We start from the raw sequence: 21,985 nt of genomic DNA, 5'->3' as shown, positions 1-21,985 counted from the left end.
GAAGGTTGTGGTTTTAACTCTTAATGGACAGAGACTGACAAACACTCAACCCATATTTTACAAATATAAGGTAGATCAATTATGTATATTTATGAATATATATACTTTTGTCATATGCGATTGACAAAAACTATATTGTGTTGATTATTGATATTGTCTTATTGCACAGCCCTGCAGAATCCATGTTGTTGCTCCCTTTTTGCTGGGCTAAATGTACATGTAAATGTTTGAATTCCAGACTACTACGCAATCATTACCCATCCAACAATTTGTTTTAGTCATAGTACTTCTAAAGATCTTAGTCTGTAAGATGATCCACCAATGTGCTACATACATTCATGTTCCCCAGAGGACTTTAATCGCTTTTCATATTAACGTTTCATCAAGAAACACCATAAAGTCCAAATTTAGCGGTTTCCATGCTTCATAAGCTCTCCCTTTAATGCCATGACCTACATGTGGCTTTATCATCATCGCACAATGTACGTTGTTACTAAATACAACCACAACCACGGCCGCCGCCGTAACTCACACATGCTACAAGAATCAACTTTGATTAACTTACACCGAATCAGATAAATCAACTGGTCACTCTGTTGAATTAAGTCTGTTGTGATAAGAGAAAATAGGGAAATCAATCATCTAATCAGAGCAGCTCTTGGTCTGCCAGGAGACAGACAACGACTCTTTGTCTGATCAGAGTCGGACAACTCGGGACACAGACGCACCATCACGACAATGATGAGTTCCCTTTTCATTAACAAAATTGCTTTGACCACTGGCACAAGGTTAGGATCTTAGCTCGATCACATTCACTGTGTTTGCAGCGAGCTCTGCAGTTCTGTATGAAGACTCAACCTATCAGGGCAGCTGGAGAAGTTTTCATGTAAAACGGCAACACTCCTTTTAGAAAAGTCTGGAAATTGGAGAAATGCTCTGTGTCCTACCATCTTACAGAGGCCCTGCTTCTTCACTTCCCTGAATAAATTGCAGATATGCTGGAGAATCTCTCTTCATGTGTATATATAAGTAAATAATAAAACCTATAAACAAGTACAATACTCAATAACGACATCTAAACCATCTCAGCCTATATCAAATACAGAGAAAAAGAAATTGAGCTCAGAGGAAAGTGCAGTTTGATAACAAGTTCTTTCAACTCATAACAATAAAACAAATTGTCTGCCCCTCGCTGCCAAAATGCACTCAATACTTCCAACAGAGTCAGAGATGAGAACAAGAATATGTTTTTCCATCATTTATTTTGCAAATGTGCCATAAACACTTGCAAAAAAAAACATCTTAAAGTTGGTCCAGTAGAAAAAAAACAACAAACACTTGAATGATTTAATACTTTGTTTTTCAGCTTTCAATTCTGTCAAGTGAATTTGTAGTCTATAGTTAAGTCTAAATGAGGGAGCTGATTGCTAGAAGGTTTTTTCCCAAAGAATCTGTTTTTTCCTTTTTAACCGTACATAAATATCCAGAAATCAACCTCCTTTCCTAAAGCAAAAGCTAAGAAAGAGTAAAATGCCTGGATAGAAATTGTATCAACATCTACATAAGAAAAAAGGGATTAGCTGACTATAAAATGTACACTTTTTTAAAAATTTAACTTAAAATTCACATTCATATATAAAACTTACAAAACCTGGATCTTTCAGACCTACTAAAATAGCTTTTCTCTTCTGTTACTGTTGAAAGATCATTTTAAATTACCATAAATTTAATGGATTATTTATTTATGTATTGTCAGCATCATTAATGTCATCATCTCTGCCACATTGTTTTTGTTCTTTTTTCCAAAACTTTTTTTTTCTTCTTGAATCATTTCAAAAACACATAAGTCAATAAATTAACATGCTACCTCAGTCCCTGAAAGCCAATACTCAACTGTGTTACTGAGTGAGAGTAAGACAGGTGTTTGTGTATTAAAATATGTTTAGGTGTGTCTGTATGTGTGTTTGTGTGTGTGTGTGTGTGTGTGTGTGTGTGTGTGTGTGTGTGTGGTTGTGTGTGTGTGTGTGAAGAGAAGTATCGTACACGTAACCTGTTAGCGTTCCTGCCTCAAACACAACGTTAAGGTAGGAAGGGATGGGGTTATTTCAGAGTCCATACAAAAAATAATTCATTGTAAATATATAATATATATTTATACATATTTGAATATATTTACAAATATACCCAGCACTATACATTACACTGTGTATTTATTTTTCTCCAGAATAATTGGGAAGGTTTATCAAGCGAAGTGAAGAAAAAAAAGCATCAATATTACAAAATAAACAGGAGAGCAGTTTCTATATGTGCTCTCCTCCTACTCCTCTGTTTTGTTAGTCGGAGCTCTGTCTCTCAGTCCGTTTTCCTATTTTGTCCTCCTCCTCTTGTCCCTTGTTTTAAGTTCACGTCGATCCATGTACATTCCTCCAGGAGCAAACAACAGTCTTGGAATGCCAGCCACTGGAATGGGATCACCAAACAAGTTAATGCCTCTCTGGTTACAAACATGAGAACCAAAATGAAAAGTCTGTGTATTTACATAAAGGGGGAGGAGGAAGAGGAGGAGGAGGAGGGTGCCCGGTGAAGTTCAGTCCATTCAGTCAGTAAAAAAAAAACAGCTTCTGCAGGGTCCCTGTCCTCTCCTTTAAGACCACGTGTGAGCATGCCATGTGTGTAGTGTGTAATGTGTGTGTGTGTGTGCACATGGCAGTGAGAGTCTGTGACAGCAGCTCTGCCGCCGGCCCAGTCCCGTCTGGGTTCTCCTTCAGTCCACTGGGAGCCAGAGGGGTGATGGGGGGGGCAGGAGGTTGGGTGCATGTCAGAGAAGGGGTCTGTGCTGCGTGTGTTTTGGGGGTGTTTCGCGGTAGAGCGTGCGGAGTGGGAGGGGGGGCTCATGTTTTGACGTTTCCGTTGATGTGCTGGTACTTGGGGAGGCATGGCTCGTCTGGTAACGGGTCGTGGGAAAACACGGAGTCGTCACTGGAGGAGCAGGAGCTGCGAGTGTCGGGGAAGCTGGGGGAATACTGCTCTGGGGGGGCGCACAGGTCCAGGTACTCCTGCAGACAGAGGGAGAGAGAGAGAGAGAGAGAGAGAGAGAGAGAGAGAGAGAGAGAGAGAGAGAGAGAGAGAGAGAGAGAGAGTCGTTTTACACTCAGACACCAGCTCATGTGTTACGAAAAGGCAAAAGACCCAGAGCAAACAAGAGAACATAAATATAGAGGTGAAACCCAGTCAACAAGAACAGGGACTTTCCAGCGGAGGGTGAGAGAGGTGGAGGAGCAGAGTATCACCTTTATTATGATACTTAGCTAAATCATAGAAAATCTCCCTGACAGGATTTTACGAAACGGAGCAGAGCAAATAATCTTAAACTAGATACTATGAAAAAATATCTTCAGGGATAATAAGTCATAGATTGAACGTTGGATCATTGACTGATCCAGTGCAGGATGAAGATAGCAGGGTTGACCTAACTGCGGTTTGAGTCCACTATATAACAGCTTGATGTGGTTGAGGACGAGAGGATATAGATGTTTAGGCCTTTACAGCGTCCCCTCACATCCCTCGAGTTCAATCCAAACCAGTGTGACATCTGACACCGAAACGCCCGACATAAATGCAGTAAGAGGGCTGGAAGAAATAAAGGCACTGGCAGAGGACGAAAACCCCAAGAAATCCTGTTATTAATTTTTGACTCGGCCCAGCACAGTTAAGTTGTTTTGGTCGACATTTTTTTTTTCTCCCCCCTCGTCTTTCATGGCTGTTTTTGGGAGTAGTTGTGAGGAAGAAGAGTTTTTTGGGGTTTTTCTAGAAAATGAGCACTGGCCTCCATTTTCCCAGCTCGACACGGAGAGGCTCACATTACTTAAAAACGTACAACATCTGCCAGCGGTTTGGGGCAGAGGAAAAGGAGGGGGGGAGGAGAAAGGCAAGAAAAAAAGCCACTTTATTCCATTTCAAATGTTCAAGCTCCATGTTGGACTTTTTTGGCAGAAATTCACGAAGTTCCAGCTCCGGAGCAGACGAGCCCTGACAGCTTTCCATTGACGGCCTCTTTTCACGTCGACACGCACATATTGGACAAGACAAGACCGGGAATGGAAAGAAACACTAGGAAGCGAGGCATGGATGTGATGATTGGGCAACTTCACTGGGCCACAACGGCCATGTTGGCCTGGATCAAATCATCTGGCCATTTTTTCGGCCACCATTTGGACCTCATGTCAGCAACATGGCTGCTAACGCTACTTGTGCTTTCAGCAGAATTGTGCTGAACCCCACAGGCCCTGGCAGGAGTGTGTATGGTTTGGATTGAGAAGCATGTTACTGTGTGTAGGAATGCATCATATTATTCCGTTTTACTGTTGTGAAACACTGGACATTGCCAGGAAATTATACTGTTTGCGTAGCATGGTTCCTGACCACCCTGAATCCTGGAACCTCGTGGAATAAAGATCTGTTCGCAGGAGAAGAACCGAGCTGCACTCACCTCGTTGGTGTTGAGGGTGAGGATGCGATCCAGATCCTCTACTAGCTGCTTGAAAGTGGGTCTCTGGGAGGAGATGGCATGCCAGCAGTCTTTCATCATCATGTACCTGACAGAAGTAAAATCGGTATTAGTTAAACCAAAGAAGACAACTGGATGGAAGGAGACAGAATTCAGTGTTGTAGGCTTAATTCAGTTCGTCCAAACTCAAGCTGCGGCGCACTCCTCGTCTACCTTGTCCTCACGTTTGGAAATCTGTTGAATGATTAATACCTCTGGGCCCAGGAGTCTCCATATTGAATCAATGATCTCTCACTTTCTCACAGTTTGACAGACTGCGGCTAAACACACCTCCCAGTGCTTTGTCTTTCTTTCACTGCTCTACTCTGTTCTCCAGTGTGGCACCATGGCAGAACTGGGCCATTGTCCACAGACAGATTGTGAATGAGGACACTGATAGCAGCCAGTCCCAGCTGTGCCGAGCCCCTGACAGAGTGGACACAGAGCCCCAGAGTCATGGATCTGATGGAGGCTGGGATGGGGCCGACCCTCGTGGTAAGAGCGAGTGTGTGTTTGGGTTTCTCAGCTCGGTTAGGGAAGATGCCAGTTTGGCAGAGATGAGCAACACTTACAGTTCGTTGGTGCAGTTGCCAGGCTTGTCCATGCGATGGCCCTCTTTGAGCAACTTGAAAAGCTCCTCGACGGGGATGCCAGGGTACGGCGAGCCCCCGAGGGTGAAGATCTCCCACATCAGCACCCCAAATGACCAGCTGGTCAGAGAGAAACAGAGATATGTGTTATTAATAATCGTGACACAACAAGAATGACAATGAAACAGTAGGTTTTGTGTGTAAGAGCTTCCAGCGTGTCGGTTTCCTTTAACCTACAGATATCTTACAGAAACTCGCTGAACCAAAGTTTGGAAACAACTTCAACAGCGTGACAACAGTGGTGTCAATGCCCTCTTTCTGCCGTCCGGTGGCTTGCGGCGCAAACCCACTCCCAGTGCCATTCTGGCCCTGATCTCAATGCTGGCTTTTGTGTCCCGGGCTGGCCTGTCACACAGGCTGCCATTGTCTGCTCACACCACACCAAAACAAACAGCGGACCACCCACAGCGGAACAAAAGAGGAGGGACAGGTCCGGTTATGTCCAGTGAATATTAACTATTAACTACTTCCTCATAGCAGGATCCGCTAGTTAAATATCAGCGATTCCATGCCGCTGATTTTCCATTGCTGCACACCATCATGCTGCATGTTTACATCACAGAACCAGAGGGTTTCAAATGAATCATGCCTGCCCTGACAGCACGATTGATTCAGGTCCATACACAAGGGCTGAATTATAACACCCAGACACATTAATAAACATGAATGCGCACATGTATTTTATGGCAGCCATGGGCCGTGTTAGTGGTCCAGCCAGGCAAAGTAGGCATGGACAAGCAGGTCTGCTGGTTATCAGCTCGTCCATCTGTTTACACAGCCAGGCCCAGGGTTTGGCCCGGCCTCTATCACAGGGTTGTATCTCTCCGCTTGTTGACACACTCATCTCTCCTTTCTGTGGTACTTTGTGAGTGTCTCTCACCTGTCAGGACCGCGCAGCTTTGTGTCCACCTGCAACCAACCATGACTCGCCAAATAAACAAGCACGCCAACATGCTCCGGGTCACTGTCACAGACCTGGCATTCAACCTCGCACGAGTGCTATTTCTGTACGACTATATCCTGGAGTCATACCTCATTACGCCCATATCTTATTTAATTAGGGTGTTCTCTGCTGCAGATGTTGGTGATATCGACCCGAAAAGCAACATGAATATAAAATGACAGAGAACCACTCGATACATGTGCACGCATCAGTGGATCTGATCCAAACATAATGATTCGAGGCTCTGGAACGTGTTGTAGGAGCTGAAGGAACTTTTTTTTACTTCTTGGTGATAGGGAGGGATCACCCCCCCCCCCCCCCCACCACCACCACCACTAAGCCTGGTAATGACTCCATGTGTCGGGGCTTGAGCGACAACTCTTAACTCTTAACTACGCCAGCCCAAGCCGAGTCCCCGGGGCACATTTGTCAAAACAACAGGGGGGCAAGTTTCATTGGAATTCATGTATTCATTTAATCTGATGTCATGTATGGATCGCCTGTGCCTCTGGTGGTGTTTGAGCATGAGCACACCCCCCCCCCCCCCTCCGTCCCACCCGCCCCAACACCTCTCCTCATCTTGCCTCTCCCGTCACGTGCCACATGAAAAAGCCAATTACTAAAAGTGAGTGATGAAACATAATTAGCAGTGAGCTGGGAGACGGGACTACAGTAGCCACTCGGTGCCTCCTGCACTCCCCCGGGTTATTGATTGGTGCTGTGCTAAGGTACATGAAGGGCATCATGTGTACGTACACATATTATTTATGTGCACAAACCGACACAAACACACACAAACATGGACAGTGCAGATATTCTCTATCCAAGTCCTTAACTGGATGATTGCTAGATTCTGTGTGCTACTGGTGTATGACTCACACACACACACACACACACAAACTCTCCTTTCCCAGGGGTCAACATGTGAGGCATTTATCTAATTGCCACATGCACTTTCCGCCGCCAGTGTCTGGAGCCAAAACTTCAAACAACACTGTCAGAATGCATAAGACTCAAACACCAAAAAGAGAGGGACGCGCTCCCTTTGTTCTGTTTTTAGAATGAGTGCTCTTCGAACTTAAAAAAAAAAAAAGAAAAAGGGACAGAGACGGGTCAGCAATTCACGTAGCAGATGAATGAAATTAAGAACGATGGGGTGAAAGGAGGGATGAGGGGGGGGGGAGATTATTTTGATAGTGGAACAGCTCCAAAAAAACGATGAGCCTCCTGTTCAAAGTGTTGCCGAATGAAGAGAGGGGAGCGAAGACAGGACGGCTGGCAGGAGGAGTTCGAGGGGGTGGGGTGGTAGGGAGAGCGAGGCCCCGGGACTGGAGGCGCTGTGGTATTGTTGCGTTTATACATGTGTGGACTGGAGGCCCAAAGGGAGGGGAGACTTCCGAGCTGAGCCGGAGGAGCGAGGGGTGAGGTGGTGGGAGAGGAGGTGCTCGGTGGGCTCTGGGCTCCTTCCAGGGCCCTTTGAAGCCGGTCAGATTAGTAACACGGCATTGACTACAAGTCTAGCGTGAAATCCTCACTTTTGCCACAGACTGGCCAGCGTTGCCCCCTTTTAACCAGTCAACCCCCTCACATCGACCATTTACCAGCACTGCACCAAAAACACCTCAGGAGAAAAACAACCCTCGGAATCTGACTGCAGGCTACAAGAAACAGGCTGGGCTCCACATTCAGTCTCAAAAACAGCATGAAATAGACAGTTTACTGTGTTAGATAAGATTTTTTGGTCTATCACAGATGTGTAGCAGTGTGTTTAATACTTACACGTCACTCTGGTGTGTGTAGACCCGGTCAAACAGCGCTTCTGGAGCCATCCATTTTACCGGGAGTCGACCCTAAGGACACACACAGGTGAAGGATCAGCCAAATTCTACACACACACACACAAACGCGAACCCAGACACACACACACACCACCTCTGAACACTTTCCTTTCTGTCCCGTTCAGCATATTTGAATTAATCTACTGCTAAAAGATCTCATTACTCCTGGAGAGCCCTGGGGAATACGACACTGGGCCCCAGCAGTATAGAACCTGTCTGGGAGGAGGGTTTCCCAGAGGAGCGTTTAGATTGTTAATGCAATAGAGCTGATAAACAGGGTCACAGATAAAGAGAGTTTATCTCCCTGTGCCATTAAAACACTGGCTGGGAAGCTAAGCACGGCTCACAGGGCAGCCTCGATCAATATCAGTGTGGCAGCCTACGGACAAGAACACTCACACACTCAGTTATAAAGAAGCAACAACTAAATACATCCTTGTAAAATATATATATTTTTACTGCTTTCAATAGGAATGAGAAACAAGTTGAACATATATTACATCACATATTATCACAGGGAAATATGACAATAATACGATCACTGAATATGGTCCCTTTCCTATTTGACTGAAGAAAAAAGTGTGACACCACAATGGCAGCTCTGTCTCGACTGGTTTAATGAAAGTGATCATCCTCATTGTAGCCGCCGTCATTTTCCTGATCACCAGTACCAGCAGCATCATTGTGTATTGTTGTTGTTGTTGTTATTGTCAGAGAGTTCTCAGCATGACGATGAGAAGGCAACCATGCATGCTAAATGAGGATGTGCCGGCAGCGCTGCTCTACGGTGGGAAATATAGACACTTTGGAGACGTCGATTGTGTTTAAGCCGCTCCCCACTCTCTCTCTCTTTCTCACTCAATCTCTCTCTCTCTCTCTCTCTCTCTCTCACTGGTTCTCTCGCTGGCTAATTGTATAAATGTCTGTGGAAGCAAAGGAACAAGAGACTGAGGGATAAACAAGGCAGAGTCTCCAGAAGCACTACATTCACAGGCTGCCTGGGAACCCGCGGCTTCTGCCAAGACACCAGCCGAGGGAGAGAGTGAGACGGAGAGATGAGGGATTCAGAGAAAAAGAGGGCGAAAGACGGGGTGGTCTAATCTCACAGTGCGTCTCCTAAAGACATCCCACCCCCTCAAAGTGCCCGTCCCTCCGTGTGCAGCATGCGGGTGGAGGACTCACATTGGTCGTCTTTTTATAGTAGTCGATGTTGTGGACGTCCCTGGCCAGGCCGAAGTCAGCAATCTTCATGATGTTGCTCTCTGTGACCAGGACGTTCCTGGCTGCCAGGTCTCTGTGTATACACTGGGATGGAGAGAGTGAGGAAAGAGGGGAGGAGGACACAGGGAGGGTGGAAAAAGTGAGGGGAAGGAGAAGAATATGACAGTTACCTCATGCCACAAATAAATCAACTCGGAAACAGGTGTATACTTAAATTGGAATGGTCTTTGAATGTTTGTGATGCTGCAGAAATCTCCTGCACAGAGGTAACACTTGACTGAATAACATGACGCCACAGCGACTGCACCAACAGGAACATGTCTGAATAAGTAAAGATTCCACACATACTTTGCCGCATACTGTAAACGGCCGGGGTGTGTGCATCAGTGCGCATATTCAAGTATGTATACGTGAGTGTGTGTGTGTGTGTGTGTGTTTGTGTGTGCGCGCTCTGTCACATTCCAACTGTGAGAGGGAGCGTGAGGCTGCATTTGGCCAACATGGCCGTACCCCCATTGTGAAAACTTCATAATTCTCCCACACAGAGGGGCTTTTGTTGTGGAATGATAGACAATGTGGGGATTGGGCAGAGGGTCAGCGTAGTGTTTTTAGGAGACAACATTCCCACAGTGACGCACAAGCAAGCTTCCAAAACCCTCCCTGGGTGCAGTACATCAAAACGCTGTGTGAACTGCCTGCCTGTGTGAACATCTGACGTGAGGACAGGACTTTGTTTGTGTGTTTGTGTGTTTGCGTGTGTCGTCCCCTTACCTTCTGCGATGCTAGGTACTCCATGCCCCGTGCCACCTGGTACGTGCAGGAGACCAGATCTTTGAAGGTGAGCTGTTCGTCTGAGACGCGGGTGATGTCGTAGGAGTATTCCATGCCGGGGGGCCGACGGGCTCGGAGGTACTCCCTGAGGTTGCCTTTGGAGGCGTACTCCACTATCACATAGAGGGGGCCTGCGGTGGAAAAGAAGACTCACATTACCTTTTGAACAAGGTTATAAATTATTCCTTTTGAGAGAAAGCGGCACTGAACAAAATTCAGGGTGAATTCTGCATGGAATACATAAAGAGCAGGCACCTCTCTTTTGAATGTTCTGTTCTGTTTCAGTTCTTTATCCACTCTTCACATCTAATTAAAATCCTTCTACATGACATTGAAATGGCTTCTAGCTTCCTCAAAAAGAGCAAAGGCACCTTGACGTACATGACCTGTCTGATGAGGTCTGATGACACACTTCATGAATTTGTTTGAAGCATGCAGCAACCTTTAGTACAATATTGTGGAGAGTTAAAGTTAGCAAGAGCCGGCTACACTTGTGCTACTCACCCTCTTGTGTACAGGCCCCCAAGAGATTAATGATGTTCTTGTGTTTTCCGATCATCTTCATCATCTCCATCTCTGACACCAGGTCGGACAGGTCTTTCTCAGTGGCGTCATCTAAGAAACAGAAGAAGATGGATGAGCAAACTCAGTAAAAACAAAAACAAACACACCACTCCTGTCTTCCCTTTAACCCTTTGGACTCTGGACTAGGGGGCTGCCCTCCCAATTCAGACAACAACCTGTTTTGTTGGTGCGTCTGAATAAGTGCGGCCCGAAGGACAATGTGGGCTAAAGTTACGGCCGGGGAGCAAGGGAAGCTCCTCCTGCAGACTACAGAGGCATCCTTTCAGTGCCAGGAGGAGGGAGGAGGAATTAAAGAAGCTCAATCTGGATTCATTATCTGCTGCACAGGCTACTTTTTCATGGAGCTGATTGAGGCGGTGCAAGTCAAAATGGCATAGCCTGCATTCCTGTGCACCATTACCTTGCCTGAAGTGGTTCTTTCCCTTGTCAAGGTGGGTCCGGTGGCCTGCTGCTGTACCTGATCTCACCCCCACCCCCCACCCCCCGTCAACCTCAAACCAACCCAGCGCCCCCCCTCCTGCTGCTTTCATTAATCACTCCAGTGCTGCTAGTGTGACTTGCCTCTTTGTGTGGGCGCTGACTGAGCTCCAGCCAGCTGCTGCTCTGAGGTCAGGTATGTGACCGCCCCTAACCCTCACCTACCCAACCCGCCTCCCCCAAGCTGTCACTCAGCAGCCACCAATAACGAATAATAATGGCAGCCCCAGGCTCCGCCTTGCCCTGTTTCCTGAACCCTCACTAGAGGATAAATCACCTATACAATGGACTCAGGTTGCCCACAAGACATAAAGCAGTGTACAGTATATTTCATCCCATTGGTGTGATGTTGAACATGAGCGTGACGTTTACCATTACAACCTCAGTGTGATTGTGCATCGGAACTAGAACTACTTACCTTTCAGCATCTTGACGGCGACGGTCACGGCTTCCTTAGGTTTCTCCTTATCGATGCCCAGGCCCTCTGCCATTACCACTTGGCCAAAGCAGCCTTCACCGAGGGGTTTGCCCAGAGTCAACCTGCAGCCGCGAGACAGCAACACAGAGCGGAACACAAGGAAAAACAGACGGGATGTTGATTAGCTGCTGGAACACAAATTAAAAACTAGGACTGTGGCATCGATTCCCAAAGTGTGCAGAAACAAACAGGTTAGATAGAGAGTGACAGGGGGAAAGAAACCAGGCACCAAGCCAGTTTCTCAACCTCATCCTGTCTTTTTTTTTACTCGATCGCTCCCTCTGTTTCAATCAGATTGTGTCTGCGTGAGTGCTTTATTGGCGTGGTGACTGCAGCCCGTGCCAGGGCAGTAGGTAGGAAGGCAGACGTGGCAACGATAATCACCTGATAAAGCCAGCGAGAGGCTCTCATTTATAAAGTCTTTACCCAGCCCTGGCATGCTCCAATATACACTCTTTACAAGTCATTACACAGGGCTGAGCTTAGCCCCGACACATTAGCCTGTGATGGATGGAATGCTGACTTTGTGTTTCCATACAGGTGCGTCTGACTTCAGTACCAGACGGAAATTTAAGTACTATTTTAATTTCAAACTAGCTGGTGTGTTAAACTTAATGGCCTCACTTCATTACACTATCTACTACAATTATCATTACAATTATCTATCACAGTGCCGGCACCAACCTGACCTCAGTTAGCGTTCCCTGGTGTTTTTAATTTGATTGACAGGTGTTGGTCCCTTCCCTGAGGCGGAGTATCCCGGCTATGTAAACAATCACGCTGCGCACCGCAGAGACGAAGGCCCGAGGCCGGCGCCCTGCCATAGTAACACAATCCCCTATCTGTCCGCACATGCTCGCCACGCTCAATGGCAGCCATTCTGTCCATCCAGCCACACATAATCAATGTTATTTTTCCTCCACGCAAACTGCAAACGTTAGCATTCCTCTGTGTTCTGTGCAATCCCAACATGATCCCTCAGGCGCTGGGATGACAGGCGGGGAATGAAGACCCGAACACAGAGATGTATTCAGCCTAGACAAAACATCCCTTTGGGTTGGTTCATCAATTAAAATCAAAAATCTTTTCACCACGATGGCATTCTGCATGTGCGCAGAGAGTCAGGATGGATTTTTCTTTCCCACTGATGAGGGATGATAAAATGTATGATTCCAGCTCTCTTCTTTTTTTTAGTTTTTACAACCATTTTAACAAAAGACAGACATTCATGTTTATGATTTTCCCATTGTCTTTCAAAACCAGAGGCCTCGAGTAGGTATTAAACTCCTGTAACCTTCGCTGTACCATTAAATCCAGCCTGAAGCTTATCACCGGCCACTGCAACTGTGACTAACCAAAACCTCCGCGGCGCTAAGTCCTCTGGTATGAAACTGAGCAAACACTCCTCGCCCAAACATGCAGATGAAAGCGGCGAGTTGCGAACCACTAATTAGCACAGCACCATTCCTCGTCATCAGAAGCATGTGAGTGTGTGTGTGACTATGTGTGAGTGAGAGTGTGATGTAGCAGAGGCTGTAATGAAGACACAGGGGGCAGGAGGGGGCCGGGTGCCAAGTTCAGGTCGTTTTTCACGACAGCAGCAGCCACCACAACCATTATTCGCCGGGTAGTCGTGATTGTCTGCTGTCTATCAGGGTTAATGACACTCTTTACCTACGACAATACTTATTTGATCATTTAGCAGCTGACGTAAAATCAAACAGATGCTCATCGTGTTAATATTGCCGTTATCCACAATTGAAATCCACCTTCAAGCCAGAGATAGTTGAAGACAAAGGCCAAGGGTGTAGCACTGAAAGTTGTCAAACTGTCACTCTATGCAGGCCTTGAATTTCAATATGAGTGAGTTATTAGAAACATCTCTTTGATAATCACATGAAAGTGGAGGAGCAGATCAGCATTTTAAAGACTTCAAGCTAGAGCTGAATCAGGTTCACATAATGATGTATTATGCATTTCATAAAATGACTTGAGATCAGGACAAGGCCAGATTCACTATTTCTAGTGCTACAAATCAACCACAAGTCAGTGAAACCAGCAGAAATCGTTGCATATTTTCATATTTTCTTTAACAGACAAAATTTGCTGTATTGTTTCACTGTAAAATAAATTAAGAGTCTATATAACCAATGAGCGTCCCTCACCTGTCTCGGTTAAACTCCCAGCGTGGATCCTCAGGAAGGTCGTACTCAGGGATCGGGTCGTCGTGTGCCGAGCTCCGACGTGTCGTGATGCGAACCAGCGGCGTACTAGAGTTCATGGAATGGCTCGAGTCTGCCGACACCTACAGGAAGAGAAAAATTGGCTGATCACCGGAGTCTGGGTTCATAGGTCAGCTAAAGCTCTAAGACATCACCAGAGGAGTTCGGAGTAAATGAGTGAATATTTGATTGACTGTGGTATTTCTTACTGGTTAATATGGAACAATAATGTGTAACGTATTTATCCTTAATTTTAATGGTTTAACAATAGTGTAGAGTCTGTCTCTGGGCCAGAGATTATTGCAGTTGGCATTTAGAGGCCTCGCCTCTGTCCCGAGGCTCATCTGGCCTCTCTCCATCCTAAACTTACCTTGACACAGGAATCAAGTCTCGCCGCAGAATGAAATCCAACATTTCACCTTTTAGTTATTGAAGGAAAAGCATGGCTCACACACAGAGAAAAAAAGCTCTGGCTGCATTTTGAGGCAGCAGTTCTAACTTGCTTAAAAATGCCTGCATGCCTTCTAAATGAGGCTGAGGTGGATTGTTTAAAATATCGTAAACGCATATTGCTCGCTAAAATCTTATATAGTTGTATATGTTTTTCCACCTATGCTTTTTCCACCTATGCAGCTTTCATCATATTTTGCAGCATTACCCTCCTATATTCATGTATATTTGCAGTCTGTCATTGTATTTCTGCAGCATGCCTGCAGTGCCGTGTGTTGTTCTCCTCTAGGGGTGTTAGATGCCTTTGGAACTCTTTATCTACTTTCTGTTACCTGGCGGCGCAGAGGGATCTGCTTGGTCAGTTTGTGCACTGCCGGTTGGTTGCCAAAGTCCGGTTTCTTTGCCGTGTTCCTCATGCGGCACACCACCACGATGCCCACCATGCAGGCAATGAGGAAGACGCCCGCACAGTATATAGCGATCTCCACGTAGTCTGGGGAGAAGGGCCCGGCTTTTTTCTCGAGGGCTGAAGGAAATAAAGACGGACGTCAGGAAAAGAAAGTCAGAGTTAATCACTCTCGCACACACGCACACACATGACTGACACACAGGCACATTCTTCATTTGAACACATATGGGTATCAGACAGACAAAGACAAACGCAGAGACAGATGCTCTCGGAGATGACTCATGCGTTAATATGATCACGACTGGCGGGCGAACTCAACGAAATGATTTTGTAGCGTCCTCCACTGTCTCTATTCTTTGCCAACGAATACGTTTTGAACCAAACAGGCCTGTACAGGGATTAAGAGTCTAAACAGATTATAAATCTTCACTCAGGCCTGCATATGTCTGCACTCTGTGCTAACCTTCAGAACACGCTAGCATAAACACAGATCCACAAACAACAGAACAATATGCGTTCCACTTCAAAAACGCAAACAAGGGAGAGCGGTGTCCTTCGTGGATGTATATATGGCCTGAACTTCCTGTCGAGGAAATGAGTAGAGGTTGTGTGTGTGTGTGCATGTGTGTGTGAATAAATGGACTGTTCCATAATGCATAGCCTTCCATCAACAAACAAGGCTCTTGTGCAGCACAGCCAGCCGAGCAGCCTGTCAGCCGGCCGGAGGTGAAGCTCCATATAGGAACCTTTCTCGTGTCTGCCTCGTATCTGCCGGTCCACAAACCGTAGCCCGCGCGCAGAAGCAACAGCCTTGATGGTGCCACTGGTGCACATAGAGCAAATCAAGGCCAATAAATATCCCATATTGCTCCCAAAGGATATGGCTTGTCTGTGATCATTATGATGTCTTGTTTACAGACAAAACAAAACTATTATGTCATTACAATATAAAGCGAGCGTTGTCTGTTAAGCCCTGCAGACACTCATCTACTCTCATCAATCTCATTTAATGCCCACTCTACTTTTGGCCAGAACTCTCGCAGAAACGCTTGTTCTGTTTCGCCTGGAGTGAACTCGAGCAGACTCCCACAGCGAGTTTGATGTATCTGATCCTTCGGTATGCATAATTACAGACCAGACATACAGCGACAGACAAAAATAGGATAAAACAAGTCGACAAATGGGAACACACACACACACACAAATGGACAAACATTTGCATGCACGAGATTCATCGTGCAGTGGCAGAGAGGTTTGGCCCTGATAATCGAAAAAGTCAAGCCAACTTGAAGCAAGTGTTGAGCTTTAGCTTTTGACCTTTATTTCAAGAGGAAATAAGGATCTTAAAAGTAGGCAATTATCAGAGCCAGGAAATAAGTGGAGAAACATTTTGAGGTGTAAGTGTATATTTTTTTTTTACATGCAGAACTGAAGTGGGGCACTGAAAAGTTTTCCCCAAGGAGCAGGAGAGAGATGTAACAGAGGGAAAAGAGGAGGCGGGAGACAAACCCTCCCTTGCTTCGGGAGTCTGGAGACACTCGAGCTGCTCTGGGAGCTCCACTTCCGCCTGAGAGTTATAATAAGTCTTCTGCTAACTACCCCGCTATCAGCTCTGAGCTTTCAACAGCTCGCCAATCCCGATAATATTACGGAATATATGCTCCTTGCTCTTTTGTTACATTGTTTTGGATGATGACTGTGATGGTTCATCTGATATTTGAGCAGCAGCGTGCCGTTGGGAGGGTTTGTCTTCCTTCGAGGTCAACGCAATTACATAATCAAACTTTTAGACGAGAAAATAAAAAGAGAAAGGAAAGTTTTCAAGTGTATATACCTGGAAGCACCGTCAACCAAGCAGTGTGATAGGAGATCCCAATAGAATTACCCGCCAAGCACGTATACTCCCCAGCATCTTCAAATGTTACATTGGGCAAGTAGAGAACTTCTATCTCCTTATCAGTGGTGTTAACACCTGCGGTCTGGGATGGGAGAAGAGGAGGAAGAGCAGGAGGAGGAGAGAGGGAGGACAGAGAAAGAGAAACAAAATGAGACCCCGACACCAGGAGAGAAATAAGAGGAGCTGGATGACGTCCGTCGTGGAGTTCCCATCTAGAGCAAAGGATTATGGGAGTTTCCATGGGTGGGTAGGAGGAGTCTTCATAAACAAAGACATGGATAGAGCCCAGTATGCCACCAAAACACAGGAAAATTGAGTCAATGCACCAATAATGAAAAAAAAAAAACCCAAAGGTTCCCATCACCAACAGAACCTGCTAAGACCAGTCCACCCACTGAAGTGGACACATGCATAAACCAACAGAGAGAACATGGAGAGCACTGCAGTGCAACACCATACACCATCTTGACACAGCTTGCTACACAGGTGGAGGTGGATACAACTTAAAGATAAGAAAGAAGGGAGAGGTGAGACCAAGCTGTGACAATTTCAGAGTGTAGGTATGCAGGTCGGAGCAGTGCTTCCATGGCTGAACCCGGTCTCTACCGTGGAGGGAGCAGCTGAAACACAAGAGGTCCAACATTAAGGGGGGAAGAGAGGGTCTGTGAGCCCCGGGACCACCAAGAGACCACAGGCAGGATCACCACCACAGCACAGCAGGTCAGGGACGAGGCCCAGGAAACCACACCGGGAGGGAGGGTAGATGGGGCGGGGTCTCAGGGGGTTACCTGGGATGACAGTCAGCCAGCCTGACTGGTTGGCCTCGCCTATATAATTGGAGACTTTACAGATATACTCTCCGGCATCGTCCTCGGTCACGTTGGTGAGGGTGAGCACCTCCACGTCCGAGCTGTTAATGCCTGAACGCTGCAATCCACACATACACACGTCAAGACTTCAACATGGTAAATCTAAATAAACACGTAGAATTCATCAGACAGGCATGCAAACATCGTGACTACAGCTACTGGATATGGATATCTGCAGGAGAGAAGAGACAGCAGGAATCACCACCAAGAGCCAGGATGGAAAAGACCTATCAGCTAATAAGGAAGGAAATGTAATGATTAGTTCCTGATACAGTCTGAGCTTTGAAATTTAACCCGAAACACCTGAAACCAAGACAATAAAAACAAGAGGGAAGGATTGGATTCTAATCAAGAGGTTTAAACTGAAAAAGAGAGGAAGAAAAGGAATGTACCTTTAGCACCCGGACGTAGGGGTGTCCATCTGGGCCGTAGCGACTGCCGTTCTGCATGATGTGTTTCAGCCACTGGATGTGAGGCTGTGCGTCGCTGTAGACCTTGCAGACGAAGCGGGCTTCCTCTCCCACATTCACAGTGGTGTTCGCCGGGAGACCAGCCTGGAGAATGGGCCGATGAGGTGAGCGCTCTGTCGGTAGCGAGGAAAATGTTGTTGTTAACGTTAAAAGATGGAAAGCGTTTAAAAAACTGGGTAGTACCTTCAAACAACCAGGTAAATCTGACAGCTAAGAGACACAAAGTGCAAACCTTGTGAGACATGCAGAGCTGCATGTACTGTGGTAGTGAATGTTTCCCACCAACCCTGAGTTAAAATCATGACTGCGCCTCGTTCTTATCTCTGAAGCATTTAAAGGCTTCACACTAGACAGGAAGGTGGGGAGCATTTAATCTCAGAAAACTAAAATAGCTGCAGGAGATGGAAGAGGACTCCTCCTGAAGCGGAGGGGGTATATGTTGCATTTGAGTGACTAAACTAAATCATGCGCCCGTGTTGGAAGTGGAACACCTTGGTAGCACCCCCACATCCATCCAGCTCTCCAGCATTCTCTTACATGCAAACATTTGGCCTGCGAATCCAAACAGAGCGAGACCTGTTGAACAATGCTCCCTTTCAAAACACTGCAAGGCCTTCACAACCACACGGATGAGCCCACCAACCCCCACACTGACGGCAGCCACCCGCTGCCACCCCACACGCACACACACATAATGACATCACTCAGCCTTGGGCAATGCAGTGACTTTCCAAAACAAAGCCTTAAGGCTTAGGGAAGGTGCAGTGAATTCATTTGTGCGGTGTGTGTGTGTATAAGGTCTGGGGTGGGTCATGGGGGATGGTCAGAGAGGTGAGGCTGTGTGATAAAGGGAGGCTGGGTTTAAGACTAAAAAGCTAGAAGGCATTAGGAAGGTGAGCCGAGGGAAGAAAGGGGGATCAACAGATGGAGAGTAGACAAACTAAGAGCAGAGATCTCGTCAGAGCCTCTGACCGCCTGCCTGTCTTCTTCCCCCTTCATCTTTCTCAAATCTGTCAGATCAGATGATTCCCACCCCACCTTCTCTCTCCCCATCTCCCTCCTCCTTCCTGCACATTCCTAGGACCAGCCTTGTTTATTGTCTCTCTCTCTCTTTCTTTCCCCCCTATTTTCTCTCCTCCTCCATCTTACACCGGCCTTCTCCCACTCCGGAGCAGAAAAGTAAACGCATCTACTAAATACAGTCTGAAAAGACGTATATTTACTTAAAAAAGGGCAGAAAGTAGTTAACTCTTAATGTTGTGTGGAAACAAACTCATGTTCAACAATTGTGTATTCTAACCATCATTATTTAAAAATTCAAGCTGGGCCGTTTAAAGCTCCACAGCAGACAATTCAGACCCAATGACAGAGAGAGGTTGTTAAGTGCAAGAAAATAGGCCACATCATGATTAGAGAGAAACCCAACAATAAAAGTTGGTGGAGCTATTATTGGTTAATTTAAAAAAAGGAATTTAAGAAAGACAGTACGTGTGTGTGTGTTGGTGTCGAGCAAGTCTAGTTCTTTTATGGCCCATCGACCTCACACCAAGAAGCTGCTCTTACTTTGGGTAAAAAACAGAAAGAGAAACACTAAAAGACGACTATAAATTGTTGTCTTCTCAGACTGCAGCGTGGAGCATGAAGGAATGGGGACATAAAAGGCCAACCGGTCCAAACTGAAAGAAAGAGCAGACGCTGAGCTGCTTGATCATGGTTTGCTGTGACCAACATGTAGTGACCCGTTTCAAAACTGAGTCCGTTTATCAATTAAGTAATTAGTCGAGTAATTTGGCGGCAGCGGTAGTGGGATGGTGGCAGAAAGAAGCAAGAGGAGACAGACCGGGGGCATTCCATGGCGTCCCATGCGAGACTGATGAACTCTGGGTAACCTGGCAGCTTGGCACACAGGGCCCTAAGGGTCGGGGAGGAGCCGAGGCACAGGAAGGGCGCCGCATGGCACAGGATGGCATGCGGCTACTGACAAAGTGCAGCCGGGTCGCCGCTCGGCACAGTTCTGACTCAAAGAGCCTCAATGTCTGTTTTGACGCGTCCTGTGTGTCTGCTAGCCGATGTCCAACTGTGGCCTGTTGTCCGGAGGCCAGTTTGAACCAGAAAAGGCCGGATAACTCATGCTTTTAATGGCTGATCCTGCAGGTCACTTGGGCAAAGAAAAGACTGATAAGAACAACCTCTTCTGTCTGTTTCCCAGCTTTCTTTTCTCTGTCTTCCCCCTCTCCTCCCTCCGGCCGACCCACTATAATGGAGGAAAATGAGGCAAGAGGTTGGAGGGTGCAGTGGCTGTGGAGCCAGACGTGGAGGGGGTTTACTGCTCTGCAATAAAACCGAACAAAAAACAGAAATATGCAGTCTGAAGGAGAGCCTGAGCTAACGTCAGAGGGGAGCAGAGCAGGGGGCCTGCGTTGGGGAGTGTGTGTACGTGTGTGTTTGTGTGCATGTGCCTGTATGCTCATTGAGCATAAACCCTCAGGTATTCAAACTCCATCTGATAAAATGAAAATAAAACTCTTTATTACCATGGAGGCACTAATCAAAACAGCAGTGTGTAATTACAGTAGTCCTGCTCCGGACAATGGAGACACTCTGAGAATGAATCTACATACAGACACAGGCTGCTGACACTTGGAGTGACCAGTGGTCCCCACATGTTCTGAATCAAACTGCTGCAGCCTCATGTCTGTCCCTGTTATCTCTGGACCTGATTTCAGAAGAAGAGCCTTGTCAGATAAACTTTGATGTGTACCGATCGCTTCTATATTGGTTCGAGTGAGGCCAAAGGAGAACTGGTCTGCAATGAATTAAGGGCAAAGTTGCACCACACACAAACACACACACACACACATATGTACATATTGATCTTCTATCTTTATCCCACTCCCCTTGTTGTCCCTGTTGTCTATTGATTCTGCAAACCGAGCAGAAAAACACGCTTTGCTTACCGCGCTCCAAAGGTCGGAGTGAGGGGTTGGTTGAGTTGGTTCTGAACTCGCTCTCATATTGCTGAGGTCAGCACTGTCCTCAGAAAGAGACACTCGACAATAACCTGCTACAGGTTTAAGTCGCGGTAATACCTAAGCTTACATTAAAGGGTTGGTTAAACTATTTATTCATTGTATTTTTTGAGGAGTGCACATAATTTCAGTTTTATCAGCCTAAATTGATGTGCTTCAAGAATTAAAGAAGCTGAACAAAATGTGTTTTATTTCCTCTGTCCCTGTAGCTGAGTATAGAATATAAAAAAGAAAGATAGATAAAGAGCAGTCGCACTGAAAAAATATTTTTTTTTGATTTGGGTAAAATCGTCCTTTCAATAAAAATGGAAAAATAAATAGTTTTAAGTTTATTTCCTTTTAGATGGTTGGGGTAAAGCACAAAGAACCAAATCGTTTGTAAAACATAATACTGATGTGTGAAATGTGAGGATTTAATAACAAAAAAAACTATTATTATATAAATAAATGAAAACTTCATAAAAACCATTCACTCATGTTTAGCTTCCGTGTGCTTGGCAGCACTTCTTGGCCTGCACCTGCATCCAGCATGCACCTGGCCGATCGACCAGCACACACCCACACATGCACACTCTTCTCACTGTGAGAACTCTTTCAGCCTCCCCTCCCCTCCCCGCTCCTCCACCTCCCTCTTTCTCCTTCCCCCATCTCCTCCTTTATTGGCCTCACAGGTGTCACTCTGTGCTATGAGAATGTGGTACTGACCCACTACGTCCAAGGTGTAGGTGTGGTTGATGGCTCCGACCTCGTTCTCCACCAGACAGGTGTAGTTGCCCTTGTCCGACGGCACCACGCTCTCCATGATCAGGGTCCAGTGCTGGCTACGCACCTGGGGAGGAGAAGCAAGGGATTGTTGTTAGGAGAAGCAAACACAGAACTTCACAGGAACAAGGAGCTAGTGCGAAGAACGGTGATTAAAAATTGACACAAGGTTATTTGGCTGCAGGAGTGAAAGACGAGAACTGATTCAGTGTGTTCAAACAGAAGGGTTAGGGTTAGGGTTGGAAGTTTGTTAGTTAACAGGATTAAAAATACTCAATTCCATAAAATCGGTTGTGGAGGGGTGGGAC

At 46.2% G+C, this 21,985-nt stretch overlaps 1 protein-coding gene across 4 annotated transcripts in view; it reads right to left on the bottom strand.

The window, feature by feature from the left end:
• Nucleotides 1-1,245: 1,245 nt before the first annotated feature.
• The window catches only part of fgfr2 (fibroblast growth factor receptor 2), a 37,975-nt gene continuing 17,235 nt past the window's right edge, over nt 1,246-21,985 (bottom strand). For 2 of the 4 annotated variants that reach the window (XM_061087694.1, XM_061087697.1), the window contains 13 exons: nt 21,621-21,744; nt 17,809-17,999; nt 16,485-16,629; nt 14,568-14,767; nt 13,735-13,874; nt 11,510-11,631; nt 10,534-10,644; nt 9,970-10,160; nt 9,160-9,282; nt 7,919-7,989; nt 5,119-5,256; nt 4,490-4,595; nt 1,246-3,056 (listed from right to left, as the gene is read on the bottom strand). In XM_061087694.1, coding sequence (XP_060943677.1) covers nt 2,892-3,056; nt 4,490-4,595; nt 5,119-5,256; nt 7,919-7,989; nt 9,160-9,282; nt 9,970-10,160; nt 10,534-10,644; nt 11,510-11,631; nt 13,735-13,874; nt 14,568-14,767; nt 16,485-16,629; nt 17,809-17,999; nt 21,621-21,744 — 1,827 coding nt within the window. In that variant the 3' untranslated portion in view covers nt 1,246-2,891. Of the gene's footprint in view, nt 3,057-4,489; nt 4,596-5,118; nt 5,257-7,918; nt 7,990-9,159; nt 9,283-9,969; nt 10,161-10,533; nt 10,645-11,509; nt 11,632-13,734; nt 13,875-14,567; nt 14,768-16,484; nt 16,630-17,335; nt 17,475-17,808; nt 18,000-21,620; nt 21,745-21,985 lie in introns of all 4 variants that reach the window. The other 2 variants (XM_061087696.1, XM_061087695.1) reach the window with 2 other exon arrangements.

This window comes from Limanda limanda, chromosome 15 (genome assembly GCF_963576545.1).
Source record: "Limanda limanda chromosome 15, fLimLim1.1, whole genome shotgun sequence".
Classification (NCBI taxonomy): Eukaryota; Metazoa; Chordata; class Actinopteri; order Pleuronectiformes; family Pleuronectidae; genus Limanda; species Limanda limanda.
The sequence above is the reverse complement of the archived record's forward strand: the minus strand, read 5'-3'. Positions and strand labels throughout refer to the sequence as shown.